The sequence below is a fragment of the Cyanistes caeruleus genome, chromosome Z, assembly GCF_971803275.1.
Source record: "Cyanistes caeruleus chromosome Z, bCyaCae1.hap1.1, whole genome shotgun sequence".
In the NCBI taxonomy this organism is placed as follows: Eukaryota; Metazoa; Chordata; class Aves; order Passeriformes; family Paridae; genus Cyanistes; species Cyanistes caeruleus.
In genome coordinates this window covers 56,196,265-56,214,522 of record NC_141732.1, presented here as the reverse complement: position 1 = coordinate 56,214,522, position 18,258 = coordinate 56,196,265, and the positions used below count along the sequence as shown (strand labels likewise).

Here is an 18,258-nt window from a genome sequence, read left to right as displayed (position 1 = left end):
CTTGGAAAAATGGCAGAAATCAACTGCAGTTCCTCAATTCTATAAAAGCATTCATAAAAATTCTATCCAACCTGTTTCAGTATGCTAATGCTCCACAACCTGTGCTGTTTTTACTTCTGTAATATAAACTGGGCACAGTGAATAGGAAAGATTTGAGGTTGGAATTCTTGTCAAATAGAATATTCATTAGAAGGTATTCAAACAGTCACACTATTTCTTCTTTTTGTCATCAAATGCACAAGGAAAACTGCCTCATCTGCAACTCTCCATTGCTTTCACAATTCAGCCTGAGTAAGTTGCACATGTTACTTACCACAGCACAATCTCTTTTTCTTTGAATGAACACCATCACACTGCAGAAATGTTTTTAGCAGCATTATGGCACATTACAAAATTGGCACCTACTTGATTAAGACACAGCAAAAATCCTTACTGACTTTTTTGAACTAAGTGGGTGGCATATAAATTAATGCAGCTAACAGAGCTCTCTAAGTAAAATTATTTGTGTTCCTTACATGGGACACTAACATACCTTTTTTCAATCATTTCAACAAACAAACTTTGGGGAGTTTTCCTGATAGCCTAATCTGTATTTAATTTAGTAATTTGAAAATAACATGGGTGACCTTTGTGAAAAATCTCTTAGAAATGCAGCTGTATTGTTTACCTTAATACTCAAGCAGCATCCAAGTGAAGAATGTGCTCCATTTTGGCCTCATTCTACAAATGACTGAATGCACAAATGCAAGGGTCTGGATCCAGGACTGGATCTGGATCAAGCTCTTCATTAATTTCTTCTCTACTGTTATTATAGACTTGTTGAAGGAAAGAGTCATTGCAAGTTTCCCTTAAAAGTCTTTTAAGGTTGCTTGATATGGCAACTTTACTAGCATACAACATTAAGGAGAAAAGTCAAGGCATTGCAGCAAAAAAAATCCCTTCTTTCTTAAAAGATGGAGAAAAAAAATTAAAAGACAAAAAAACAAACAGGAAGCTCATCCTGGTGCCATGGATATTTGTAGTACAGCAACCTCTCCTTTAATTTCAGCACTGAAATTAATGACTAAATTAGCTTCTGAGCTTTCAGAGGCAAGATGCTTTGAGAAGCTTAGCAAAAAAGAAAACACAATATACAGGATGAGTGAAAAATAACAGGCTTTGCAAATAAGCCAGCTTCAAAATAATATCAAAAAAGATGAAGAGAATTTCTGAATGTATTTCTCTAACTAAAAAAGAAGACACAGCATTAATATATGCCTGGCAATAACTGAAAACACAGACTGCCAAAATAGCCAAGTCTCACTGGGGCTGTGTTTAAATTCCACTAAGTATTAAGAAATGCCTAAATAATGGACAGAGTACAGGGGTGCATAATACATCTTGTTATAAAGAGCACCTGCCGAGACCATACTGGCCTATACTTTAAACATTTTCTACAATTAAAATACCTAAATCTAGAGGCCACCTGTTTCCTGCCTTTGCCTTTCTGAAATGCCAGAAGTTTTACTGTAAACACAGGTGAGCAAAATAAGATGCTGCCTGTTTTTAAGGGACTTAAAAGAATTTGCACAGCAGCTGAAGTCTGGGCCAGCCGCTTTTCAGCTCCCAGCCCCTCAATTAAAACTGATGAGAGAAGCAGTATTCTCTCTTCCTCTCCCGGTGGCAAGACGCTTACGTGGGAATTCCCACACCAAACTGGGACAGCAGCTATCCATCCAGCAGCTTGGATTTGACAGTAACCAATACCAGATGTTTCAGCCAGGGCATAATGAAATGCAGAGGGAGTAACTGTGGAGAAAACTGCTCATTTTTCCCCAATTTCCCATGGGTCTCTGGGCAAGGCACATATCCTGGGACATACACCATCCCAAGAAATTTGTCTGGCTACTTAGAAACTTGCCAAAACACTGTTCAGGTGGCAACCCTGAATTCATTGTTGGCTCTCTTATCCTTACTTACTTACAGGGTGCTTAAGAGAAGTTGGATCCACATTTCAATTTTAATCTAATTGTGAAAAGCAAAGAAGGTAAAACAATTCTAGAAATTCTAAAAGAGGGGTTTTTTTCCCTCTTATAAAGAGACATATTTTTAAAGTGCTGTCAGGTTAGCAGGAGTCTTGAAGGCTGGACATAGACACTGGAAACCACATCTGCAGGCTCAGCCTTTGCCTGATGGCATTTGCACATCAGTTAATACAGGTGAGAATCACATCCTGCTCATCACGCCAGGTGCTCAGCTGTTTTCCCAAGATACCAACTGAACAACGACTCTGGAGTCCAGTAAGATGCAGCTCAGAAAGCTCTGCTTTACAGAACTCCCCATAGCACCCCAGTCCCCGGGAGAGAATCCTTCTCAGTCAGGAAACCCTTGCCAACAAATGCACATGTCTAAAACTCTGTGCCTTGCAAAAGATGTTGCACAGCACAAGGCTTAGGGCAAAAATGGAAACCACTGGCACCTGGGGCTTACCCAGACAAATCCTGCCCTCCTCTGCTCCTTGAGCTGGGCAGATGTGAGGCAGCCCAGATTCAGGAGCTGTGCAGCTGCATTCCTGCTGCACCTCTGCCAATGCCATCAGCCATGCTAAGTGGCAAACATCCTTGGTTTTGCCAGCTGAAATACACAGCTTTGGCTACCCTGGACCAGGAACACACATCTGCAGCAGAGCTCAGTGCAAACAAGCCCTGGACACCTTTTTTGTTTTTCCCTCCCGTTTTCTTATTTCTTTGAGGGATCTCACAATGAATCAAAGTTAAATCTTAGCAGAAAAGCACAGAAGATTTATTCAGTGTGACAGAAATGTACAAATTTTTCAGAAAGACAAAAAGACACAAAAAGGCACATAACAGGTTTCATACTTCCTAACACACAGGAAATCCCATGAATCTGGAAGCAGAAAGCTATCTGACTTCTACACAGGAAAGCAGTGGAGTTTCAAAAGAGTTCAGTTAACGGAAGCCTACTATTTATCCCCTTTCTTTTCTTTTGACCAGTGAGATGGTTTCATCTGGTAAATTTTAATGTGTAAGGACACTTACTGAAATGAGGAACAGTTATAATAACTGATTTAGTGCATCTCTGCACAGAAACTGGCAGTAGTATCAAAATGACAATAGGCTTCAGGACATGAAAAAACACTCACAAATATGCAGTTATGCTCAGACTGTAATAAACATCCCCTTCTGAGCAGTTCCTGAGCTAGAAGATAAGGAAAATGACCCAACAGCTAAGGGTATATAGCACATTTCAGCGAAGACTAGAGCCATCACTCTTACATTGCTGTCTTTTCATGTTACATCACAATTGTTAGAAGGTTACTGATACACAGTCTGAAATCTCAAGTAGCAGACCCGTCTCTCTTAACTCATCTTTATAAAAAAATTACTCGATAAAATGAACACTAGCTTTCACAGTCCTTTGTGGCATCTTTACAATTTCAAAATGTTATGTCTCCCCTGCTACTCATTGCTTCTTGCAATGCATTTGAAGTCGTGTCATAAATTAAAGATTACACCACAAAGGCTTCAAAATAACTTACTTGCTATATTTATCATGGGGAAAATTTTGCATTTACTATTAAATACTACCCTTAAAGCCAGATGGTCATACAGAGAACGACTACAGAAATTTAGAAAAGCAAACACAGTTATCTTTCCAAAGTGCTACTGAGATTAGAAAACAAGTCATCAGAGGTAAACAATCTTTTCCTCTACTCTGGCTCCACTTTCTGCATCCTGCAGGCTCCCAGGCTGGTGGTTCAGGAGCAGTTCATCTGCCTGTGGTGACTGGATGGATCCCTGGTTTGGAACACTTGTCTGGAGACTCTGGGTCTGTGATGCATTCAGATCTGTAACACACAAGAGAAGGACACGTGACTATGCATTTTCTGCCATGCCCATGACATCAAAAAAAGCAAAGTCTGACTTTTTCATTAGCACCGTTTTCTAGTTTGCTGCATCTGTCTAGAAAGGAAAATATTACTCTAGAACAAATTATACTGCAGCCTGGTGAGAGGTACCTTACCCAAAGTTAGTGAAATTAATAATAATAATGATAATAATAATAATAATAATAGTAGTAATAATAATAAATAACGTGTAGCCATGCTTTACTAAACAGACACACAATAATGGAAAGACATAAACAAAGTCAGAATTGAGCCAGAGGGAAGCGCAGAGCATATAATCAGTACCTTTGTTAGTAATAATACAGTTGTAGCATTAATACCATTTTCATCATTACACAGAATTTTATTTGTAAGCCTTCCTTTTACGGATGCAAAATAATTAAGTGAGCAAAGTTAAAAGTCTACATGGCTGGAACTTGCATTGAGCTTTTTCTACCAAGTTTATTTGCACGAACTACCTACTCTATTCTATTCTGCCTTGATAGAATAGATGTGTGATGTGGAGAGAAAGACTTGCATCCAAACACCAGAACATTATTTCACGTGGATCCTGTTATCTTTCCAATTTTCTCCCACAAATACAGAGAATTAGGTACTTGCACAATGAAGACTTCTACGATAATCTATGTATAGCTTAAAAAAAAAATCAATAGGACTACAGTTGGTTTTATTCCTAGTCAGCATTCTGTAGCACTTTGGTTTCTCAGGAACTGCATCTCACTACATTCTACATCTGTATTTCTTCAAAGCAACTTTACCATAAAAACCAGCTGCATGACAAAGAATGTGTATTTTTATGTGTAGTGATGAAAAATATCTGTAATAGATATGCTGCCATCTCAGCCTAACCAACTCTTCTATTATATCCAGAGGCTTAATTTTTCATTCTTTCTTCTCAAAAAAAAAGGACTCTGAAGAAAAAAAGGGAGCTTGGAACCCCTTGTACATCATGGTAATGCCAGAAGCACACAAAACTCAGAACTGGGGTTGAGCCTTGATCATTCATGCAGAGCTGAAGAGACATTTCATGCTTGCTCTGGCTCCTACTACTCACATGTATGTGCAGTAGAAATCCATTATGAAAGATCTATCTGGGTTTTTACACACCATGCCATTTAACTGGTGGCATTTCATAATTACCCCTGCCCACATTTGGCATTCCCCAAATATATGTGACTTTCATCAGTCTTGTTCACTGGGGCAGGAGTTCAAGGCAAAACAAGCCTGCTGGCACTCTGAAAAGCCTAGGCTTTCTGGCTGCTCCCTGGCATGGGGTCTGTGGAGCAGTGTGGGATGATTATGCAATGGGCATGTGGAAACACATCATCTCACAGCCTCTGCCCTCAGCATCTTCTCCTCTTTGATATTCACACAGCTGCAGGGAGCAAACAGGCTTTGGGGCTGCAGCTCCCAGCATAAGCCACATGCATCTTATTCCTGCTGCCAAGACTGCAGGGTCAATGGCAGGAGCAAGGTATTTATAAACAAGCTTAGTCATAGTCGGATGACAAAGGATGTTACAAAAATTAGTCTTCAATTGTCTTTCTTTCTTTTACTGTTTTATACTGGATTAAGTTTCAGTTTTGATGAAAATCAAGAGTGAGTTATTTGCAATATGGAACACAGCAGAACCTGACTCACTAATTTAGTCAAACCATCCTGATTTTTTGAAGGTGATGTTTGCATTTTTTTTTTTGATGGTCGTATTAGAAAAATATTGCAATTTGCAGCCGGCAGAAGAAAGCAAAAATATGTCTGTCTGTCTTTATGAAAACTGGATACGTTTGGTTTGTTTATTTATTAAAAAGAGCCCTACTAGCAGAAGTTCCTCAACTTCTAAACACTTATATTTTGGGGTAATTTTACCTACATTAATATTCCTTTTAAGTCCTGTGAGTCTATTCACATTCCCCAAGTTATGCGCATAAGAATACCAGTGAGTAAACACGAATTTGAAAGATCTGTTTCCAAAGTTCATTAAGTACATAATTTGAGAAGCCTAATTACAAATTTGAAAATACACAGAAAAGAAAGAGAAATGCCTTACATGCAGTTATTTTCCACCAGCAAAACTAAACAGTAATTGCTTCACCAATTAAAACAGTAGCTGTTTCCAAACCATTTCTCATTAACCGTTATAACTATAAGCAGCAGAGCTGAGCAGCAGAAACTGTCAGCATTCTGGAAAAACAAATCAGATCCTGTCACCATCAAAATAAATGATTTATCACTAGTTTAGCTGCTTTTTAATTTTTTTTTCCCTAAATACATTGCATCTGGAAAACCTGAACAGCAGGAGAGCACCCAGGAGGTAAGAGCACATCTGCTGCTGGGGTGGTGAGTGGCTTCAGGCTGGAAAGGCTGTGCTTAATTGAACTGATGAGGGAAGGGGCTGGTTTTGGATACACTTCAGGTGGCACTCAACACAGACTCTGCCTAATAAAAGCACAATGTGTCCCCAAGGCCAGCACAATCAGCCTGCCACTGGGGAGAGTGGCTGCTGTCTCTCTGCCCAGCGCCATGGTGGAAGCAGCTGAGTCAGGAGACCAGCTGGTATCACAGGCAGAAGCGTGATGTGCTCTGAGAGCAGATGCATGTGAAGTGTGGAAGAAGTGCTAGAAATGGTAACAAGAGTTTCAGGTGAAGGGAGAGTGGGGAAAGTGGACTGAACTGCCAGTCAGCCTTAGTTCTTGTAACTAAGTTCTTGTAATGTTCTTGGAACAGTGACAGCAGCCAAGAAGCTTCCCCTAAGATCTCTGGCACAGCATGGGAAAACTGAGTTGCCCCTGTCACCAAGCAGGAGAAAGGTGGGAGAAATCATCCTCTTGAAATGCTCTCCCAAAACAAGGAGGAAACTTCTGAAACCAGGCTTATAAACATCAGCTGCTGTCTGCTAAAGGACTCTAAGAGCTGAGGATGCTCAATAAAAATAAAAAAAGGAAAACAAACTGATTATTTGTGCAGACAGCAAGGCAAAGGGGTTGCTACCAGCAAGTGACATCCAAGAACCTCTCCCATGTTCCCCTGGCACCTGGGGCACCCATGGGAGCTCCCCAGTCCTTCTCCAGGCCCATTCTCTGCTGCACTGAGGCAAAGTCAGAATTTGCTATGGACCAAGAGTCATGTAAGTACACGTCTTTTATGAGCTTCCTTCAATGTGATTGTAATTCACCCGTCAACATCAGCCATAAAACGAGTTCTGTGACACACCCTTTATTTAAATTCAGCATTTACTTATCCTTTTTTCTGGTCCCCTCCAAGTTAGGGATAGATGCTCTCTCTGTTGGGCTGTGTTTGGCTCAACAGCGCGCCCACCAGAGCAGCAGATATGTGGATACATCACCAGCACCTGGAGAAAGCTGGGTATGGCCCCTGCCCACACCCCTCCTGCCCGGGCTGGGCTCTGCTTGCTGCCTTGCTCCCACACCCTCGCAGAGAGGACAAACAAAAAAACTGTACCTGGTCATAGCCATCCACTTGCTCATTTATACTGTTTTTTTTCATAGCTAGATAAATGCAGCAAATACTCCCTGACTATTTCCAAAGCTTTAACAAAACTGAGCTGTAGCTCAGATCCTTCCACAGTCTACTCTGACACAGCTTTCTGCTCCCTCCCACTTTTGCATCAGCCAAGAGCTGTCAGCATCTCTCTGTACCCTGGACCTCAGAATTTATGTGCAAGCTGAAACCCCCTTTACCTGTTTCTCACTTACATAAAATATATTTCTCCTACAATATTCCAGGTAACTCTTTCCTTAAGAACAAGCCAGATCTGCAGCTGCATCATGGATACTCTAGCTAAAAGTGAACAACAGACCAGAGAAACCCACTTTTTCAAAGTTGGGCTGGTCAAACACCCGAGGCAAAAAGGGTGTGATTGAGGCTGGTGACCGAATATTAGGTAACCTGTGACAGTACTTCATCCTTTTGGGGACTCGTAGCCTGTGCCACACCTCAGTAGCAAATACTCCTAAAGCACAGCTTTTACTCCTTTTCATCTCAGCTAAGACCACTTCACTAAATAAAGAAACCCCAGGCATTCCCAGGAGTCTTCCCCACCAGTTTTTGAAAAAAGGAGTTAGAGGCTGTTTCTAACAAATTCTGGATCCCATCACAAATTGTCTCATTCACACAGGCACTGTCAAATTCAATACTAAAATCAAATTCAATTTTTTCCCCACTTTCCTTGAGTTTAAGTCTGGTACCATGAGGACAAGCATCAGGAAACTGCAGAGAGACACTCTATTCTTTCCATACTTTTTTAGGACCACCTCAATGTAACAACAACAGTGGATGGCAGGCCTGTATATGTGGGATCAATTCTCGAGGGAGTTTATAAGGAGACCTCAGTTTTCCAAACAGGGTCTGGGTCCAAGCTCTGAGAAATGACAGCTCCTGCCTAAAAACATGGTGCGGTTTAACAGGAAAAGAGAAAAAAAATGTAGCATTCTGCATCCTAACTTCCCTCCCATTTCCACAGCACTAATACAGGATTAGTAGTATCTCACAAACTGCTGACAAGGTGAAGGACAAAGGAATGGTATTTGCAGGAATCTGAAATCAATACATATAAAAACAAACACAGCCCATGTACCTGGGGGAGGGGGAGGATACAAAAGCCAAGTAAACAACTCATTAGTCACACTGATTCTCACCTCCTGTCTGTTGTCATAGGGTGTTAGCACTTCCACATCAAATAAATGCCACAGATTTTCTCCTTCACCCCCTTCACCCCTCCTCTCTCTCTCTCCCCCAGGATCAGAGCTCTTGATGTTAAGGCTAGAATGCCCACAGTGAAGATTATGGGAAGGACAGGAGAACCAAGGAACTAAGAAACACTCCAGGCAAAAAAACCTCTCAAGTCCCTGTGTTTTAAACAGAAAGCCCTTAGAGCTCCTCCTTCAGCTCTGACCCTGGTTTCACAGTATCACAGGATAATTCAAGTTGGAATGGATCTCAGAAGGCCTGACATTCAAACTCCTCCTCAAACCTGGGTTAGCTCTGAGGTCAGGAAAAGGAAAAAGGAAAGGAAAGCAACACACCACATGGATTTTGCACACAATTACCTTGCTGTGACTTTCTGAGATCTGTCACATTGACCCTCTTTAAATAACCAAACTACATTAAATGAAAAGCGATTTATGCCACTTCTAGCAACAAATATGTTGAAGAGTCACAAGAGCACTAACCTTCTGAAATAATAAATAGTTAGGTTTTGGTTTTACATGTACTTATAACAACTGGTACCAAGTTCATTTGGACTGACAGCTGACACATCAGCTTCAGGCCACAGCTATTTGAAACGGCAGAGCTGCTCTATTTAATCCCCACACTGGCATTCATGCATAATGCAAAATGCAAGCAGACACCTCAAAAACAGTGCTAAGTCTACCGGGTCTGGGATATTCAAAGGAATTCAAGGGTAACAGGCTCTCATTTGCCATCACAGTTCAACAGTAAACAGCAGCCTAACTCCCATGGGCTCCACTGAAAAACCCACTGGCAAATCCCGCAGCACCTCTTTGTCTCTGATGATGCTCCCAGTGGTTTCCATGCAGATTCATTAGCAACAGACAGCTGATTCCCCAGGGAACTCCAAGCACCTCAGCCTCTCTCCTCACCATGAAAGGCACCATGACCAGTTTTGATCACTTTTTTTAATGCCTACTAAGACTTTCCCAAATTGCAATACATTTTCCATGCTGCAGGTTCAGTTATTTAAAGTTGGTGGAAGACCATGCAGTGGTACTGGGTGCCTGAAACACCAGGACATCTCCCTGGAGCAACCAAGACACTGCTGCTGCCGATTCAGAACAGAGTATTTGCTATAGAGAAGTCATGTTTAAGCCTTGAAGATTAGAGGACAATTCCCAGCAGTTTCACTGGCAGTTGAGATCCCACATGCCATCAACAAACCAGGCTCTTCACACCTCAATAAAGCTGATTTCACAGCAGGAAATGAACTTGCTATTGGCTCTCAAAAAATCACTGGGGGAAAAAAACTACCAAGGAAAGAGGAGCCTAATCCGTTTCCCAGCTGACTGAATAAGGCAAGAAAATCGGTCTGGGAATTGTAATGCTGTTATTCACTTTTGACCAGCCCAACCCTGTGAAAAAGCAGCCACTGCATTTCTTAGGCAAACAAGCACCTTCATGAATATGAGAGCTTTACACAAAAAGCAGATGAAGAATTATTTCAGAAGAGATCCTACAGTAATTAGTCTTATCAGCTTTTGGTGCATTTTTTGTTACAAAACAGAGAACAGAAATAATTCAAAGCCTATGATGAATAAAGTCTGCAACATAACTCTTCTCTACATCTGTACACTGGATTTTTGATCATGGTAAAATTACTGGGCTTGCCATTATTCTTCATGTTTCTGCTCTTTGTGTAGTTGCTGGCTTAGGTAAAACAATGCAGCTCTGTTTTCAGGTTTTGCCTCATAAGTCTTCAGAAAAGTTTGGTCTAGACAATTTGGACCTAATTCTTGGCACAAGAAACACAAAACACACAACACATTATTCCACCAAAATAGCATTTATCAAAAAGTTCCAACTCATACTCCAGGTTGTGGAGTAATGTGATGATGCAGCCATTTTTCTTTCATTAAGGCCCAGTAAACATACTATTTCTAACACTGGTGTTTACCAAATAAAATATTTTATAATTAATTCAAGCTCAGATACTGACAGTGCCACTTTGACATCAAATTCATAGCATGCTGATTAAAATTGTTTAGGTTGATTAAAATTTTAGCCTAGTCACATAGCTATCAGTTGTATTGGTTTTTAAAGCACACAGGTTCTAAGCTATTTTTGGTATGCTGTTTTTCTAATGCATATCAATAAGAGAGACTTAAAAATACATCTGACTTGAAATCATAATTTGTCTGAGCATTAAGTACCCACAGTCTCACCTTGGCAGGGCAGACTGCCTGACAGCTGTCTGCTTCTGCTTAATATTAATTTATTTAAGTATGAATTCCCTATTAAATTGTCTTTGTGCTAAGCTTTGAAGCTTTAGATGGTCAATTACAGACAAACACGTGGTCCAACAGGTATTCTGCTAACAACCAACACATGCTTTATTGACCTACTTCTTTTCCAGCTCATTAAACACAGCTGCACTCAAATGATCAAGAGGAAAGAACCATAAAACCCCAAGAACACTCTTCCTACACAGGATCACAAGGAGCACGGCCAGCTGCCGCCGCGGGGTCTCTGCCGCACCCGGGGCAGCAGCACACCCACACGGAGCATCTCTCCAGGGGCAGGGCAGCTGGCAGCAGCGGCGGGGGAGCACAGAAGCACCCACAGCCTCCTCTTCCAGGTGTCCAGTGCTGCCGTGAACGAAGAGGGCTGCCACCATTTCCTCCTAGCCCGTCATCTGCTGAAGTCAAAACAAGCTGCCGTCAGTAGGGAACACTCCTGCTGGAATGTTTGGTGGCGGAGCAGAAACCCTATAAAGTTACAGGCCCAAACAGCTCTTCTGAGGACTCAAGGGACAATGAACCAGCTCCCCTTTCTGCTGCCAGCCAGCACATCCCCACAGTTCCCTCACCCACTGTCGCAATTTCCACCCTGAAAAATAAGACGCTGCAGTGAGGCTTTATCTCCTTTCCTCCTGAGAAAAGAGAAACAGCTAGCATTAACCCTGAAAAGACAGACTCTGGAGCACGAAGTCGTTCCCTTTGAAACAAAAGGGGACATTTACACATCAAAACTGAGCTGTTACCACAGACAGATGTTAGCGTGTTGATTAACTCTGCCTCATATTTTATGGACGCTCTTTGGTCGTGGGTTGTTTTATTGGGGTTTTTTCACTTTGAAATAAACATTAAATCAAACATCTTGGCAAAAAATCAATTCAGTCCGCAGCGTCTGGCCAGTCTTTCAGGTGCAACATAAAGAAGTGTGCTCTGGACTTTGGCAAACATTTTCTTGAGTAGCAGAAGGGCACAGCTCTGTTACAAAAGCCAAAATGGGGAGGTGATTTATAAAACACTCAAGTCTCCTCCTAAGCACATTGGTTTTACAGGGTAATTTCCCAACAACAGACCAGATCCACCACTTCTTACTCATAAAAGCTGACGAGATCAAAACTCAGAGACCGGCAGAAGAACGCCAAGTCAATATATAGAATTGCTCAGAAAAAAAAAAAAAGAGAAAGCACCTGCTTCAAATCAATTACATGCTAATCTTACCCTTTAATAGAAGCTGCTGATGTTGATTAATACAGGAAAAAATATGGGCATTACTACAAGAGTGAGCATCTGAGAGAAGCCTCTTATCTCATAGGCACAGAGATACCTGTTCTCTCCCGAGCTCAAAACTGAGGGAAATATTCACTAATTTTTGATTGCATATTGAGTATTAGCACAGCCATTTTTATTCATTTTTGGCAGGAAGTCTATGTGCTCATGTTTTCTTCTTGGATTTCTTGAAAAAAAAAAATCAAGAAAAAACTGGAAAGTTGAACATTCCCCAGATTTTGCATTGTAAGCACAGGAATTTTCAGTGTGATTGAGTATTTTCAAATGAATGCCCATTTTAACTGTTTGCTAAAAGCTCTGAGAACATATAACTACTGTGAAGACCATTTGCATAAAAGGTAAAGGAAAAATTGTACATCAAAGCCATAAAACCCCACAGTTATCAATAAGCATGTGCCTCCATCCCTTCAGCCAAGTGCTTTCCACGAGTGCATGCAGACCACTTGGATTCACTTTCCTCACTTCTGTTCCCACTTCTCCCTTGTATGAGCAACACTGGTCTTACCCTTAAGCCCAAATTCATCACCTCCTCCTACCTCACCTTTACTACAAGTTTTAAAACACCTGCCTGTATTCATTTTCACTGTCAGCTCTAAACTGTCTGTATTTAATGCAGGAGCCTTCCTCAGACCTTCATCCCCTCCCCAGTGCCACTGTGTTTCAATGGCAAGTTGTCCTGCACAGAAGACAGCTTCTCTGCAGTTTTTCTGTCAGCAACAATTATCCTTCAATTTCCAAGTTCAATTAATAAAGAGAAAAAGAAATAAATCTCTTTCCATCCTTGCATCTTCCCAGCTTTCCTTGACTGTCATATATTCTTTATCATTGAATATATTCAATGACTTTTAAAGCACATGGCTTTGATTTTTCCATAACAGACCCTAAACAAATACAGAAAAGTCATATCTATTTTTTATCATTTATATTCCAGTTCTAGATCAGACTTCTGAGGAACACTCAAGGAATCTCAGCAGGTGACTGTTGGAAGTCGTCCTAGTTGATTAAACTATAACCGAATTCCATACCAGCAGCAAGGCTCCTCCTTTCTACTGCCCCACCCAAAAGAAAAAATTCTACACCCAAAAGAAAGATTTCTACAGCATCTGGCAAGGGGGAACAAGATACTCTGTGAAATCTCCTCTAGCAGTTTGGAGACAGTCAATTAAATTTATTGGAAAGCAGTTGGGTGCTCCTGTGATGAATACCAGCAGAAGACAGACACTCTTCCCCAGTGTCTTAATAAATATTTAACAGCAGATGATGCTGAGGAGGTTTCCTATTACCAACACTTCATTATTTTTGCACAACATGCTATAGGCCATTTATTGGAATACGTAAAGTATTGTACTAAATAATTAAAATGAGATTGTACTTTTCAAAATAAACCAGAGAGATACACTTGGTGATTCAGCTACATGGTTTTACAGGGCGTGTTTGCATACTCAGTATCTTGCAAAATTTGATCATCCATAAACAGCTTCTCTCAGCTATTCAGATGAATTATTTATTTACCCTAGTGCATCTATTTCAGGCTCTAACTTCATTACAAAATATATACTAAATATTTTAATTTACTAAAGCAGAGCACTGCACAGCCAGGTCTCCACCCATGGAGAGCATTTCCCAAGGAAAACAAAGACCTCCCAATGAATCTTCTTGGCATCAAACAACCAGCAAGACTGTTGTTTTGTGGCCCTTTTCCTGAGAGATCATCTCTTTCCCTGCAGACTTGCTATCCAAGTCACATCTCTGCACATCCCTGAGCTGGATCTCAGGATCCAGCTCACTATAAACCAGTTGTCTGGCTAAAAACCCTCTGCCCATGGTTTTCTACTTTGAAATGTTCTTCTTTCACCCCTTTACTTCCCCGAAACCTCTACCTACTATAAAAACCCAATCTAAGTAAAGAATAAATTTGCATATAAGGGGGATCATCCACACAATTCCAATTTCGTTGACGCCACTAATTCCACTGACTCCACAAACCACTCACTGAAGTTGGTGGAACTAGAAGTGTGAGAAAAATGAGAAAGATTCAGCTATCATCCTATTGCTGTTTAATAAGTCTGCAGTAAATGAAAGCCTGAATGTGGTGTATAGAATTACACCAACACCTGTGCAACCTCAAAAGACAGGGGCGACAATTTCTTTTACTCCATTCAGAACCTTAAAGATGTGCACTGTTTTAAATTTCCCCCTGCAAATGAATGAACTCCAAAGGAGAAGATAATAGAATGAAATCAGACAGGCATTACACAGGATAGGCATTACTTACATTAAAGTACAAAATAAAAACAGAATATATTAGCTGCCTTAATTAAAGGGTTATGTTATAGTGCTGCATCTACTGTGGTTATTTACGGAAACAAGAAAAGTGTTTTGGGATAAGAAAATCAGTAACAACAAAACAATCAGAACAACAAAATCTGACTGCTAGAGAGGTGAAAAGCAAGTGTTATTCAAAATATACTAATTGTAGGTGACATACAATGACATATTTTCCACTTTGGTATCACACTGCCATATGATTTAATCACTTTTGCCATTTGCTTTAAACAAAGATCAGTGTTATTCCCAAGAGGAAAAAAATCATTTCCTCTCTGATTCATTTCCACCAAGTATCTCATAGACACAGAAGTCTTCCAGCAGAGCATGAAAATCAGTGTTTTGTGGTATGGAGAAGAGGCAAATTTGCTGCTCTTTGTTGCAGAGTCAATAGTAAGAGATTACTTGTTCTAATAAATGAATGAGATTTTGAAGATGGAAGATGCTTGTGCTGATGTTGCTCAACTTCATATTCTTATATATTTCCATTTCATTTTATTCTCATTATAACTTACACTGAATGTTGAATAGGCTCTGTGCTCACCTGTGTAGGCATCCACGCTTAGAGCAGTAGGGATATGTTGAACACAGAAAAGTCAGTTTGGAATTGTTGTCAATGTGGCATCTACTCAATTAAAAAAGACAAAAAATTTAAAGTATCTCAAAATATCACACCCACTCAGGAGGCTCCCTGACAAACTGGGAGCTCCATGGGTCATATCATCCTTGGCTTTTCAAAAATTTCCCTCTTCCTAAGTGAAAGAAAAACAGAAAGAATTTGCTCACTGTATGGGACATTGAAAAAAATTGCACTATTAAGCATATTATTAGACATACCAGAAAAAAAAATATGTTGTAACATATTCTGTAACATGTAATTCTGCAGGTAGTAAGGGGATGGCCTGTCCCTGACTCCAAAGGATGCTGTTGTAAAGTGTTTTCTGTATGGGACATGATTACATTCCAGCTCAGAAAAATCAGATGTACTCAGAATGAATTCTTTCAGCAAAAACAATACAACACTTAACTCACAACAATCACATATGCAGAACTGTGTTGACTTTTTGGGGGGTGTTGCTAATCATTATTTACCAGGTTCCACATGATGAAAGCAATCTTACTCAATAAAGTCTTCAACATGGGATCCCATCAGCCACCTCCAGCTCTGGCAGCAGTAGCTGTGCTATCTGAATAAGACCCTGAGTTACTGAGATTTGCCCCTTGCCAAAATACACTTTCAAGCTGGAAGCACAGACAAACAGCCTGTATCACTTCAGATGGCTTTTTAACACTCGAGTGCAAAGCTTATTTCACCTGATTTTTTATCATACTTGCATCAGTTTTATGCTGTATAACCTCTCCAGACTGCAACAAATCCACCTTAACACAAACATGAGAAAAGAGCCAGGCCTATTGTTATCAACCTCCCTGATGCAAACATAGAGCAGCTACTTTTATGCAATATCATTATGCCACAACATATTTAGATAAGGTAGCCTCAGTGTTGGTTTAACCCCAGCCAGAAACCAAACCCCATACAGCCCCTTGCTCACTCTTCTACCAAAAGGATCAGGGAGAGAATCAGAAGGGTGAAAGCTGGAGAACTCATGAGGCTGAGAAAAAGACAGTTTAATAGGGAGAGCAAAGGCAGTGCACATAAGCAAAACAAACCAAGGAATTAATCCAGTGCTTCCCATGAGCAGGCAGGTGTTCAGCCATCTCCAGAGAGTCAGGCCCCATAATGCAAAATCGTTACTTGGGAAGAGAAATGACATCACCACGAATGTCCCCCCCCCTTTCCTTCTTCTTTCCCCACTTCATACACTGAGCTTGGTGCCACATGGTCTGGAATCTCCCTTTGGTCAGTTTGGGTCACCTTTCCTGGCTCTGTCTCCTCCCAACCTCACAAGCACCCCCAGTCCCCTCACCAGTGTGGCAGTACCAAAAGCAGAAAAGGTCTTGGCTCTGTGCAAGCTCTGCTCAGCAATAACAAAAACATCTCTGTGTTATCAATCCTGTGTTCAGCACAAATCCAAAACACAGCCCCATGTCAGCCCACTGAGAAGAAAATTAACTCTACCCCAGCTGAAACCAGCATATAGACAAAAAATGCACTGTTCTAATAACAACGGGAAACCAAAGCAATTGAATCTGATATACAGTTTTAAGAACAGGTTCAACAGAGTAATCACCATTAGCATAATCTCACTTAAGGAATAGGAAGGTAATGTCAAATAAACTATATGGAGTTCTAGGATACTATACATTGTTTCTCAAATTTTTGCTTTTTCTGTTGCAAATTAAGTATTTTACATCTCTAGAAACCACTTACTTTGATGAAAGCCACTATAAATTAATTAGTTTTCCAAAGTCAAGCTATCTCATTTGCTAATATGCATATGTGTACAAATTTCTCTCCTTTAAAAATATATTTAAATTACATTAGTCAAATAGAATTCTATTTTTGCTCTTTGGGTTTGCATTTGGCTGTTTATGAAGATCCCAGGTTTTCCTTTGTTCCCTATAAAGATTTAAACTATGTTTTTCACACATATATATATATATATACACACATACATATATATATACACACACACACACACACATATATATACACATACACACACACACATATATATATATATCACATGTATAGATCATATTGAATGGCTTAGGTAAAACCTTACTATTTTTAAGTTTCAGAGGTTTTCCAGATCTATCACGTTTCAATTCCATTTCTATAGCTACAACATCTGAATAAATGAAGTTAAGGTAGCAGCAGCAAACAATGCTGTTCACTTCAAAGCTTAAAAAAATTTAAATTGCACTGATTCCTGAAATCAAAGAAGTGAATCCATAGGTAAATCCTTAGGCATCACTTTGGCTAGTTAACCTTGACATGTCAATTAAATGTAAGACTAATTTATTCAATTCTCAGTCTAGTCTGACACAAAACCTATACTTCCCCTCCTTCCTAATTAGCCAAAGTACTTGCTTCTTTCATGCAGATAATTTCATAACCATTACTGTAAAGCATTAACACATTTTTCTTTCCATCATATTTTCCTCCTGTTGACTGACACACCTTTTCTAGTGAGGTTATTTATGCCAGTTTCAGCATTGTGGGAACTTGCCTGAAGGTCTTTACTAAAGTTCCCACCCATACACATAAAACAATGATATATAATCATGATGTTAGCCATGTGAAGAGACCTATGTCTTACCCTAGGAAATATGAATGGAAAATTATGCACTGGAGTAATGTAGCTGTTTCCATTTCTGTGTATTTATGAAGCTTAATTGAATAGTACTTAACATAAGGTAGAATGCAGAGTGATTAACTCCTTGGAAACAAGTTTAGATGGTGCTTCTCTTTAAATATTTTAAGAGTTTTTTTTTGACAAAGTAGACTTCTTACAAAATGCCTAATAATTCTGGGAAAGTTAATCAAACCCAAGAATTTCCTTTTGTGTACACACAAAACTTTAACTGCATATTAGGTCTGGTCATGTATGTATAAGGTACATGGCTATATGCAGTAAACCATACTCAGTATTTGTTTCTTAGTTCTATGTTTTCCAATTATTTAATAATGCTTTTTGACAGATGATTATGAGAGTTCATGCACAAAGCTAGCTGGAAAATGGAGAAAAATGCCATGAAACATTCATCCACATTAAAATATTGAAGATTACAGCTATTAAGTTCTTTCCTGCGTTGCATTTAAGTTGGTTTTCCTTCAAAGTGATTGGA

The 18,258-nt window shown here is 40.0% G+C and overlaps 1 protein-coding gene and 1 long non-coding RNA gene across 39 annotated transcripts in view; one reads left to right on the top strand and one right to left on the bottom strand.

The window, feature by feature from the left end:
• The window catches only part of LOC111940742 (uncharacterized), a 202,279-nt gene extending 190,286 nt beyond the window's left edge, over positions 1-11,993 (top strand). The window contains exons 3-4 of the long non-coding RNA XR_015280029.1: positions 6,632-7,031; positions 8,664-11,993. This is a non-coding gene — a long non-coding RNA (uncharacterized LOC111940742). The remainder of the gene's footprint in view (positions 1-6,631; positions 7,032-8,663) is intronic.
• Positions 2,760-18,258, bottom strand: part of ARHGEF28 (Rho guanine nucleotide exchange factor 28) — a 115,879-nt gene continuing 100,380 nt past the window's right edge. For all 38 annotated transcript variants that reach the window (XM_086866716.1, XM_086866703.1, XM_086866712.1 and 35 more), the window contains one exon: positions 2,760-3,847. In XM_086866716.1, coding sequence (XP_086722842.1) covers positions 3,687-3,847 — 161 coding nt within the window. In that variant the 3' untranslated portion in view covers positions 2,760-3,686. The remainder of the gene's footprint in view (positions 3,848-18,258) is intronic.